The sequence below is a fragment of the Harpia harpyja genome, chromosome 17 (assembly GCF_026419915.1).
Source record: "Harpia harpyja isolate bHarHar1 chromosome 17, bHarHar1 primary haplotype, whole genome shotgun sequence".
NCBI lineage: Eukaryota > Metazoa > Chordata > Aves > Accipitriformes > Accipitridae > Harpia > Harpia harpyja.
In genome coordinates this window covers 1,535,271-1,547,860 of record NC_068956.1, presented here as the reverse complement: position 1 = coordinate 1,547,860, position 12,590 = coordinate 1,535,271, and the positions used below count along the sequence as shown (strand labels likewise).

Here is a 12,590-nt window from a genome sequence, read left to right as displayed (position 1 = left end):
CTACATATATATGTATATATACCAGGTCCTCCCTCCTTCTTCCACCCAACCTCTGTGCATAAGCTATCCTCGTCTGGGACAACAAGCCTGACCTTTGACTGACAGATCTCCATCATGCTGATGAATCACAGCTATGGCTAAGCACTAGAAATTCAAATGCCTCTGTTTATTCCTCCTATTTGAGTGTAGGCATCTCAGATGCTTAAGAAGCTGCCCTGTTACGTTCCCTCCTATCTTCTCACACCGCCGCAATTTCCCCCTCGCCTCCCAGGAGGGCAGTGCTGTGGGACCTGGTGCCCTCCAGTAAAGCTCAAGGCATCCACAGGCAGCTCAAGCACTGATCCTACAGCACTGCACATAAAGGCAGTGAAAGGCACTTCACATAAAGGGTGAGGTTGCAACAACTCCTCGTTCTTCCCAAAATATTTAGTATTTTTCTTCCCTGCCGAAGGATGGGAAAAAAAAGCACGGACATGTGGATGGCAAAGAAAACAGTGTTCACGATGCATTACATGAAAAACACGTCACGATCTTCAGACTGGGAAGGACCCGAATCCTACTGAATCCGAACACCCAGAGATGAGGAAGAGAGAGGTAGGAGGAGAGAAGGTAGAAACCAGGAAAAACCCCCACTGTTTGGCTGATTGTGAGTGTTTAGCAAATGTTTTCAAAGACTGGTTTGACTTCTCGTTTAGAGTTGTTTTAAGATGTATCTTTAAGTTCCTGATCTATTAATAATCTCAAGCAATAACTACAACACAGTGTCTGACTAATATAGATTATGGCCACATGATGCAGACATGATGAATAGTCTGCTGTACGTTTCACAAACAGTATTTCTGCACTTTAAGGAGCCTCTTTTAAGTATCTGAAAAACAAGTTCACATCAAGATTTATCATAAAGATTACTTTTTTTGGCCAGCTGAAATAATACCCAACACTTGTGTCCCTTCCTTATTTTTCACATGGAAGACAGCTATATGGAAATCTTCACTTTTTTGTCTAACTTATACAATTATACTCAATTCCCAAATCTAAAGCCACACACATATGTAACAACATACAGGAATATTTAAAGATTTTGGGCAAACCCGCGGCACAGTTAATGGGAGGTGCAAGCACAGGCTCTGCTGACAGTGAAAAAAGCAACAACAGGATCCTAATCCTAATTAACGGGATACAAAAAGGAATTTACGTCCTGAATTCAGGTTGCAAACAAAAGCAAACTGTAATGATAAAATTTGTTAAAAAAAAAATCATTTTAAGTAGCCTAATGTAAATTATCTCCCAGAGAATTTACTTACAAACGTGGCAACGCTGTGCCAGGACATGAAGACTAGAAACTGAAACAAGCCGGTGTGAAACATCTACCCTGGGAAAAGTACCTTAGGTTATCTGAGTAGCAGCTTTGAAATACTGGATGCAGGACCATCAGTTGCTATTAGCAGCATGGTTATCAGAAAATGCATTTTAACCTGTCTGTAGCCCTTTTGGACACTGGAACTGCAGGAAAAAATGCTGTACAAGCAATCACTAATTTTTTGCTCAAGAATTAGTCAAGAAATGAGCATTTCAGGAACATCATTCTTAATACTAACATTCATTTCCAAAAGTTTGGTAAACTCACGTTTGACATCTTCTCTTCACTCCATAAACTGTCCAGGTTTGCTTGCTCACTCCCTGAGCCTGCTCCGTCTACCCATGCTGCTAGAAAGCTGCATGTCAGCACATGCCTCAGGTAGGAGTTTCCCTCCTGATTGCATGTGATTACAAGCAATAGACTACTTGTGATAGAAAGAGTTTAACAGGATTTTTTAGTACACAGAAACAACATCCTCCTTTGGAAAAATATAAAATACAAGAGCACCAAGTGCACTGCCTAAAAGAGGAAAAAAAATCTCGCCATCCTGCACAGAGAGCAAACATTTCATCTCATGCTGAAAGCCAGTTGAGAAAATTGCACTACAAGATTATCCACTTCAAATAAAAATTCTTCAGTACATAATTATGGTAACTACTTTTGTTTTCAACTGCAAAAGGCTGGGAAGCAGGTCAAGAGCTAAGATTTATAAAACAACTCACATCTGGGAGATGTAAAAGCTTTTGAACACTCCTCTCCCTTCCTCAGGAGCAAAGCCAGCACCGGTTATCCTCGTTTCACGGGCAGGGAAGCTTACATGAAACCTCTTGCCTCAAGACACAGAGGGAAGCCCAGTTATACACAAGCTTCGATTCCCAAAACTGAGTTCTCGTCTCCTCCTGCCTAATTCGGAAGTTCAGAGACACCAAGTAACTCTCACTAAGTGGCAACAGTCACAATTTTGCCTGGAATAAGGAAAAAGCGCAAGTGCATCATCAGTTGCCTTTTTTGTCAGCAAAATTACATTGCCCTTTCCTCTTAGATGATGATTCAGAGAACTCCCCGCCCCCAAAGCTCTTTCAGACAAGGTTCATAAAAAGTCAGTTTAAGTCAGCAGGGGAAGAAACCTATCTTCCATCTGCCAGTGAACAAAAAGGGGAAGGCAGCAGGCTGAACAGGAACAAGACAAAAACATGCCCAAAATGCCAGAAACTTGTTAAAGTATTTCCTTTTGACTGGTGGGGAAGTGAGAAGTGTTGGCACTGGACTGCATGTGGTATCTTTTTTCTGAAGACAAGCAGTAGATGCAAAAACCTCTTCAGCTGCAGTCTGACTATGCTTTAAATGTGCTTACTTGAACTTTATATATAATATTTAAAGTTGGTAATGGAATGATCAGGATTAACAAGAGGTGACAAAGTACCCATTTTGTCCTGCACAGATGCAATGCTCCTATAAACGTTTTATGGACCATGGGAGAGAAGATGGTTTAATCCTTCCAGAAGATCCAGATATGCATCAGTCTGGAGGCACCTGGACTAACTGCAGAGCTAAGATCCTGCCTCAGTGAACTCAGGCGGTTCCTGCTCCTCTGGACACCCGGGAAATTCTGGCCTTGTGGATGGATTGAAGACATCAAGCAACAAGTCTGGCAGGATCAATGATGAGTGAGCTCCTATATCATCACGGAAAGTCTCCCACTCACTTTACAGAGAGATTTATAAAACCCTAGCAAGGTTTACAGTTAATAACTACATAAAAAGCTTTATTTCTTCTTTAAGCCAAAGATACCCTGAGTATACTCATCCTGAAGGTTACAGTGAAAAAAAATTAAATTGCCAGATACAGTGATGCATGTTTAAGTTAATTAATAAACTATATTTTTATATGAATAAGATTTCTGTGCACTTAAGTCTTATGCTGCTGCCTAAACAACTGTTTCTCAACAAAGTGTCTCATTGTCGCTCAAATTGCTGCAAGTCACAACACTTTACGCACAAAGCCTGCTTGCCTACCTAGCAAGTGTCACCTGGACCAGAGAAGAGTTTGCATTCCTTAAGATCACTTAATGAAAGGTCACAGTCAGCCAAAGTTATCCTAATAACCTGTAGCAACACTGCCCATCAGTGTCACTGCTAACTCCATGCATAGAGAAGCAGGAAAGAAGACTGTTCCACATTTTTCATTGTCTCCTCACACACATGCTTTTTCCAGACAAGTTATTTACTTTAAATATCATCTAAGCAGTATTTCCCTACTTAGCATCACTGAGTGGACAAGGCTATTCTAACTAAACATCAGCTTCCCAGCCCTTTCTACAGTTGTTGAGATCTTCAAGTGAAAAACGCAAAGAAAATGCTTCAATGATGAAAAATCCCCTGTTCCTTTTCCCCAGCAGGTAAACTAATCAGCAAGAGGTTGGACCCATCTCAAAGCAAAACACCATCACAGAGATCAAGGCCCCGGGACAGTGATTAAATCTATTGACACAGACACCAGCAGCAGGGCAGAGTCCATGTTTCAGCAGGATGGTGCGCGGGTCCAGGCAGAGCAAGGGACGACAGACGCAGGAGCTATGAGTGGCAGGCACGAATGTTTTAGCAAGTTATGGGCAACTCTCACGAGACGGGTTGCAATGGAAATCATTATCCGCTCGGCTGCAGCAGTCATTGCTTTTACAGCAATTTTTCTCACTTAAAAAGCAGCCAATTTCCATAAATGACTAGCCACTGGAGACATTTCAATGATTTAGATTAAGAAAAAATCCCTTTTTAAATGTAAAAAATATTTTCCCAAACTTTAACTCCAAAACAGCTGAAAAGCTTTTCTTCCCTTCTCAGTTTTTTGTCTTTAAATGACATTGTTTTTCTTGCCTAAAAATAGACAGAAAGCTCTAGTTTGGAATAGATTGTTTCTGAGAACGACATTACTGCAGGAGATGCCTTATGCTGCAAAAGCCTTTATGGAATTACATCCACAAATACTGATGCTCTAATAAACCCTGTACAACGGAACAGTTGCTCGAGGTCCACCAAGGAAGGTACATTTCCATGTTCTGGAAGGCAGCCTAAGACAGCAAAATCTGGCTTCTACTTGCTCGATTACTGCCAACATTTTCCTGAACTGGCTGAACAGCATAAAGGGAATAAATGACCTTTGTTACAGAGCAGGAATAAAGAGCTCTTCAAGTTTCCTTATAGGTAGAATGGCATTCCTACAGGAAATCCAAGTTATTCTCGAAGAAAAACCGCAATTACACAGAATACCGTACCTTCCTTAGCTGGCTTTCATATTCTTCTCGGAGTTCCCCTGGTTTGCTTAATTTAATGGGTGCTCTGAATATGAAGTCTGGAAAGAGAAGGGAAAAAAAGGAAACACTTTTTAGTGTATGATGACTGGGGTTGTCCATTATTTCCCAAAAAGGGTAAGCTCTCCATGGACTGCACAAGAGGTTCTGCAGCATTTTTTCAAGCACATATGTTTATATTATGACACTGCTATCAAAGCTCTGTTTAACATACAGAAACATTGGGAGGAGGATGGCCAAGTAATACCATTTTGCACTTCTATAGTTTATTTTGAGATCCTCAAGAGTTCTTGACAAGCAGTTAAGTAATCAGGGGAGTATCAGGAGGATGTAAATACAAAGGTTAAGTAACAGCCCTGAGATGTCACAGGGAACCTGAGTCCTAGAAATAAAACCAGGCTGTAAGCGTCTGCTCCAGCCAGACGCCCAAAAAACACAGGCTGACAGCAGCAACACAACACCCCAAATTCACACCCCTGCCCTTCTGCCATTTAAACGAACACATCGAGAATGCTCTCTATTTTGTATATAAACAGTGTTTTTACTCCTCCACATCCCTTTCCCCTTTGCAGCTGTTTGCAGTGCTGTCCCACCAGTCCAGAGCAAGCACAGCTTTTGTTCTGCTTGCAATACGCTCCCTGAGGTCAGTATTTCGAAGCTGGGCAGGCGGGCTGCTCTGTCCGGCAGGAATTCCCCATCCTGCTCCCGCTTCCTCCCTTCCCCCTCGGGAATTCAGGAACCAAAAGCGTATTGGCACGGGGTTATAGTTTAACCTCCATCCCTAGAGTTCGTTACTCCCCAAATGACTCTCTTCTTTATGTTGGCCTCAAAGCTCCCTCCCGCTTCTGTGCAGCACAAGTCTGGGCAAGTTTCACTACAGTCAGAGGAGCCTGGATGGAAAAGGGAACAACCGGAATAAAACAACAACCCCTGAACAACCGTCCTGGCTCAGCCTGTATCAGAAGTCCAGGCAGGGTGCAGCACAGCTCATCATCCCAATGTGCTACGCTCAGGATGAAATGGGTAAGAGCAAGGAGGAAAATTCAGTGGTATTTCCTTTTCCCAGCTTGCTAAAATTAAGGGGTATAAACCAGCAGCTCCACTGCATGTTTTATTTAGAAAGCGGTTTTATTCCTCAAACACATTGGCCTGAAATAAAAAGTTCATGGTGGGGTATGTAAATCAAACACCCAGCAATCCTCCGGTTCATGGCCACGTGTGCATCCTCCCTGGGGACAGGTCACAGTCCTGGTGCTGAAACATGCCATTTAAAGACTGACTAAATCCTGTTTTCACCTGTCCTGCCTTCTACCAGTTTGCTTTTAAAGTTCTTAGAGGACAGCTCCATAACTTCACTCCCACCTCACTGGTTGAGTGTGAGTGCAAACTCCGGAGCTTCCTGCTCAAGTAGCTCCGGAGAGGGAATGCTGCCAATGCCAGAGCTGAACAAATCACCGAGTATTTCTTTAATACTTGCTTTAAAAGGGGGGGAAAAAATCTCTGGTAATCAAACATCAAGCATAAAGATTATAAAGCTTTTTTTTTTTTTAAAGAAAGAGCTGCTATTCCCTTTTACTCGCACGCCTGTGCGAGCTAGGCTTGTTTTTAAAGGAAAACATCCAAAATGTCCCAACATGTGTGATAAAAATCCCAAGCGGTGGCAATGCTGGGGAGGCCAGGCTGCATTCCTTGCTCCTGCTTCTGCGCCTGCAACCGGCTGCGCTGGAAACTGGCTTCTCAAAATGTTTTTTCAATTGTGTCCTTGAGCAGTTCCAGTTCTTTGTGAATTTTATCAAGCTGAACTTCCACACAGACAGTCCCAAGTGCAGCAGCAATCTGTAACGCCCCTACAGCAAACTTCAATTACTTCTGAATGTTTAAGGCTTGTCTCAGACCTTACCTTCATAGCTAAAAAGGTGTATTTTTTTCCTCCAGGGTAATAAAAGCATATGAGCTAACCCGAGGGAAACATGCAGCAGTAAAGACAAGCCACATCAACTGTTTCATTGCTTACATGGGTGCAGCAAGCCAGAGATTTTGAATAATGGAACAACATTTATCTATAAAGTTGTGCTGGTTTAGCTGAAGTGGACTAACACTAGTTGGAAGCAATTTTATCTATAGTGTCTTTATGCACCACTTGTATATTTTACAGATGGGTCAAAAGAGACAAGACCCCAAATTTCTAACTCTGTGTAGAAGAGATGAAACCAAAAATGTATGCACAACTGTATATCTACGTTTAAAACACCCCCATGTAGCTTCTGGGGCAAAGCGATGCTGCGCGGTGGCTGCCCCCAGCCAAGGATGCTTCTATCAGCACAGAACCGCTGCAAATCGAACCAGACCGGTCCTTGCACCAGGATGCAGGTGGGGAGGAAGGCAAAATGATCACACGTGTTCCTCCAGCACACCTCCCCGTGCTAATTCTGGATGTTCAGGTCAGGACAAGGCTGCTCAGCTGTTTCGATGTGTGCTACAACCTAGGAGAACAACGGAAATGGCTAAGATGATGGAAGATATGGCCTTTTACTTGATTTTGCAGCAAAGTTCCTGCTTGCTCTTCCTCTCAAGCGAGCTGTGGGTCAACAGAAACGGTTTCTAAATGAAGCTGACTTGGAAGGGCTGTTGGGAAGGTCGGCACTGGGATGCTCCTTCCAAGCAGGGTGATAGCACTGAAACAGTCACAGTGGCAGGATCTAACCTGGCATCCTGCTCTTTTATGCTGGCAGACAAGAGTTTCATCGTGTTGTGCTCAATCTTGGAAAAAACAATTGATTTCTGCACTATTTGAGAAGACAAAAGATTTTCTAATTATTTAACGCTGGTTCTCTTTATGAGAGGCATTTGACTTGTAGCCTCAATCCCCTTGAATGACTCCATCCTTTCAACGTTAGCACAGAAGCGTGCATTACACACCGTCACTGTTAATCCGCACTCCTGACCAGCAGATTTTATATTTACTGGCAAAAGATTCAGAAACATCCATCTGGTGAATTCAGCAACAGGGGTTGAAGAAAAATAAGTTGAACTCGACTCAGAAACCCTTCGGTTCCCTGTCTGTTGTTCAGAGGCTCCTGGGTTTTGTCAAACCGATGCCATCCGGCAAGTCAAAGCTCTGCCACCCGTGGCTGCGAATCCCCCTCACCCCCAGCTTCTACAGAAACTTTCAGCAGACTTTGTAGCTTCCTTCTCCCCTTTATCCCTGGCAGGGATAATCAAAACCTTGAGGTTTTCACTGGTTCTCCTTTTAACTTCCAGCAGTTAGTGTTTATACTTGGAGATGAAGATGAGATCTTAATGTTTTCAAAACATAAACCAAGAAGTTAGAAGTTTTCTGACTACAGAGAGGTTTGGAAACAGTTTTCCAACAAGAGTAGTTACTCTAGTTCTTTTAAAAGGATGTTAACTAAATTGCATGAAGATATGCCAATGGCATACTGCATATATATATATTTCAGCGTTGGTGGATCGGGGCATATTTGGAAATAACAAATTAAAACTCAAACCATTTCGGCCACAAATCTGCAACTTTTTTGTAAGTGGAAGAATCAGTAAGGTTGGAGCTGCAGGAAGACCTTGGGCTGTCACATACTGGTAGGACAACATGCGGCATCGCCAGCCCCCTTCTCCTGCCCTGCCACGGGCATCTGTGGTCACAGCAAACCAGAGACAGAAACTCAATCAAGCTAAGACCAATATCTACTGAAAAAAAATGCAACCCTCCAAAGAAGTTTTTTCACCCCAAAGCAGTTCCTGTACCACAACAGGCTCCAGACTAGTTCTCACACACAGCCAAATGGGACAAAAATAGATTTAATCTAGTTCTGAGCCTGGAGTTCCAGCTGAAGCAGGAGATGACACTAGAAAAATGTTAATGTGGTTGATAGCTATTAATATACTGTCATTTCTGCCTCACTTGCTACATCCTAAATAGGCTAGTACCAATAATTTCAATAATCTCCTTGAGACAAGTCTTCCCAACAGATTTTCACAGAATCACAGAATGGTTTGGGTTGGAAGGGACCTTTGAAGATCATCTAGTCCAACCCCCCTGCCATGGGTAAGGACATTTAGTGGTGGACTTGACGTTGTTAAGTTTATGGTTGGACTCGATGATCTTAAAGGTCTTTTCTAACCTAAATGATTCCATGATTCTATGATCTTCCACTAGATCCGGTTGCTCAAAGCCCCGTCCAACCTGACCTTGAACACTTCCAATCATGGGGCACCCCCAACTTCTCTTGGCAACCTGTGCCAGTGTCTCACCACCCTCATCGTAAAGAATTTCCTCCTTATGTCTAATCTAAACTTACCCTCTTTAAACTGAAAGCCGTTGCCCCTTGTCCTGTCACTACAGGCCTTGGTAAAAAGGCTGCAGTAAGGTCTCCCCAGAGCCTTCTCTTCTCCAGGCTGAACAATCCCAACTCTCTCAGCCTTTCCCCACAGGAGAGGTTCTCCATCCCTCTGTTCATTCTTGTGTCCCTCCTCTGGACCCGCTCCAACAGGTCCACGTCTCTCCTGTGCTGAGGACCCCAGAGCTGGATGCAGAACTGCAGGTGGGGTTTCACCAGAGCGGAGTACAAAGGGAGAATTACCTAATTTTCCTTGATTTATGTTCCAAACAGAGCGACCCGGCTCCCCTAGCACTGATGCCGGGCACAGAAAGCATTGCTTTCCCCTACACGTCTTGTTCCGTTTCTTCATTTTCAAAAGCTTGGCTTAGGGACCTGGGAAAAGGCACACAAAGCCACCAAAAAGTGGATCTAGACATGCATTAAAAGCAAGACAGAAAACAATAAAGTCCATCAGTTAAAGGGGAGAGGGCAGAGAAGTAACTGACACAGTGAAAGCTTAAGTATTCAGAAGAGCGATACTTTGGTGTTTACCAAAAATTAACTGTGATCAGGTACTTTAAGAAACAGGACCGCAGAAACAAGAAGTAAATAAAGATGGCACAAAAAGTGCAAAGGAAGGGTATTTCGGAAGAACTCTCTTGAATACTGTTTCTCATCCGTATGAATGGTGTGACTTGCCTGGTTTCTATGGACAGCTAACAATGAATGCAAGGCTGAGGGATTCACACAATGCATGTACCGTAAATAGGTCTTAGGATAGAATTTATAAAATTTGTGAGTTGTACGGTAGTATAAATAGATGAAAGGCCATTTAAGCTAAAAGGAATGTACCAAGTTCGAGAATACAATAGACTGTAAATGGATAGACCCCTCCAGGGACGCAGCCGAGAACCGGTCGATGCCTCTGCATGGTGTGCTGAGAGCCAGTCTCGGCGAAGATGGGAGTTGTTCGAGCCATATTGGGTATAAATCCAAAAGATGTGTTCCTGCTGGTAGCAACCCCCAGGAAGAGGCTTTGAATAAAGGAAGATGGAAGATGGAGAGGCTGTCTGGGGATGCAAGAGGGAGAAGAGGTGGCTTTAGAAAGCTGGTGAAATCCCCCTTGGTAAGTTCTGAACTGTTTGTGGTTGTCTTCGAGGCTTCCTGGAGCAAAGGGGTTTTCTTTAAGGTCATGGAGAAGTAGGGGAAGGAGAGGGGAAGCAGCTACTTGAAAACTGTAAGTCAGCAGGCTTAGTTTCAATATGCGAACGGGTACTACAACCAATTGTTAGTTCATTAGCAAGTATCTGGGAGGTAACAGGCAGACAAACTAACACCAACTCTGTAAGAACAACTTGCATTAATTCAATCCAATCTCCTTCTTTGATGGGATAATTAGGGGATGAGAGGGAAACAAGTAACAATATGAGTTCATCTCTTGGGCATGAGAGGGTATTTTACCTGCTGTAGAGACCAAGATGTCCACAATTTTTCTTTACAGAGAGAGTTAAGGACTAGCAGGATGCGCTGTGTTAGGGGTCACCCACGTACTTTTGAGCAGCCCGTGCAGGAACTGCCTCCTGCACTGTCCAAAACTTGCTCTGGATAGAAATGCATAAAGAAATAAAGCAAGAAAATACAAGACTAGGAGCTACTGCAAAGGAACTCAAAATCCTGCCCTGATGCCTCTGTGGAGAAAGGAGGAGAAGAGCTGGCTGGGGAGGTAGGAGTATGGTGTGAAGGCATCGAAGGGAAGAAGCTCAAGAGTCCTAGATGAGGAAGCTGTCAGGAGTGGGAGCGGGGCAAGGAGCGATAGCTCTTAACCTCATGAAGACGGGTTAAGAAATTTTGCTAGACACAGTTTAGTGCCAACACCCTTGGGGCTCATGGAGACCACTTCAGCTCAGGCACAGCATTGCACAAACACTAAAGCTTGCGTGCTCTCCTGGAGCTGCCAGACACACATGCAACCCTGCAGAGCTGCCAGGTTGGGTACAGCAGGGCTGGTCCCGAGACGGAGCTGAAATTCCAGCAGACGCAGGCTCATTCCATGAGGTTTCCTTGCATGCCGATTCCCAGCTCACCCTCTAGTTCCCGTATTATCTGGATATATCCCTGTTTTGCAGGATAACCCCGTCCTCAGCACCCTGAGTAAGAGTACGCCAAACATGTTTTGTCTTTTTCATTTAGAAGCACATAAAAAAGAACATTCTTAGACGCACAGTGAGAAAAAAAAGCTAGTCTAGGTATAACCACTATTCAGATGGATGCACATCTAGCTGAAAAATTACTTTCCAAGAGTTAATGATCCACTGCCATGCCAGGACAGCCTCTCACATTGGCCGCTGGGGCTAGTGCTGGGTCTGGTCCTAATCACTCTCTTCATTAACGGCTTGAATGGTAGATTAAAAATAATTTAAGTATTGTGGATGACTGGAGAGAGGACAGCGAAGGAGGAGACGGAGGTGCAAGCACTCTGAGAGTCTCATGGCACAGTTGTTACTGTCCATGCAGAGGCACCCCTACCTTATTTCTTTTCCTGGGCAATCTTAAATTTAACCCATCCCCTTCAAAGAGCCATACAACACCAATGCTGTGACAAGGAGGAAAAAAGAGGTGGTGCCAACTTTAATCAGCTTGACATGATGAGTAAATCACTGCTTTTCACATAGCAGGGAAAGGCTTCATCGGGATTGCTGTTTCTAAACTCTTAGCACTGTGGTCTTGAGACAAAAAAACTGCTGACAGACTACAGAACAGAAATGACAGGAAATTAAGGAATCACCAGGAAATGCTCAAGAACTAGACTGGTCTGGTCCAGTGGGGAAAGAGGGAAACCACAGCCAAAAAAAGACTTGGAGGAAGGAGGGGGAAGTCATGTTAGAAGTCTGGCAAAAACACCCTACCCCTCGTATAAAAGCATCAGTTATTAATTGTTCTGCATAGCTACCGGGCAGAAGAGAAACAAAAGAAATCAGCTGCGTTTATAACAAAGGAGATTTTGATTAGATATTAGGCAAAATTTTTCAAGTGTTCAGAGGCTGAAACAAAGGTGGCCATGGGATCCCCTTCTGCCACCTCTGTATGAACAGATGACTCAGATGTCTATGAGGAATGGTTTAGGTACGCTCGATCCTGCCTTGGTGTACGGGAGCAGACTTCCCCTGTCCCTTCCAAAAGCAGTCATTTTATTCTCTCCCTCCCAGACCACTTTCATATTAGGAGTTTAAAGCTCTTGACCAGCTTAACAAGCCCTCTCCTTGCAAAATTGAATTTCTGTTTCCCAGTTCACGGGGGAACACTTGTCCTTCAGCAATTTTCCAAGCTCCCTGAAGTCATCTATAATCTGGGACAGTAACGTCAGGACTGACGGGCAAAAATCTATCAATGCGGGTATCTGATACTGAAGGTGGGCCTTGTGCCTGCTGCCTGAGAAGATACAGCCACAATCTCATCTGCTTGTCCTTTTTCACAAGACCCTTTTCTTTTGTCTTGATTCATAGGGTATTCCATATTCCTTGGGAGAAATATGAAGGTACTTATTTTCTTGCAAAGCAGGCTGAGCACCTCGCCGTGAACATGTTAT

The 12,590-nt window shown here is 43.7% G+C and overlaps 1 protein-coding gene across 1 annotated transcript in view; it reads right to left on the bottom strand.

Moving 5' to 3' along the window:
- Positions 1-12,590, bottom strand: part of RNF169 (ring finger protein 169) — a 28,509-nt gene that overhangs the window by 11,217 nt on the left and 4,702 nt on the right. Inside the window, exon 2 of the mRNA XM_052812546.1 lies at positions 4,632-4,708. Coding sequence (XP_052668506.1) covers positions 4,632-4,708 — 77 coding nt within the window. The remainder of the gene's footprint in view (positions 1-4,631; positions 4,709-12,590) is intronic.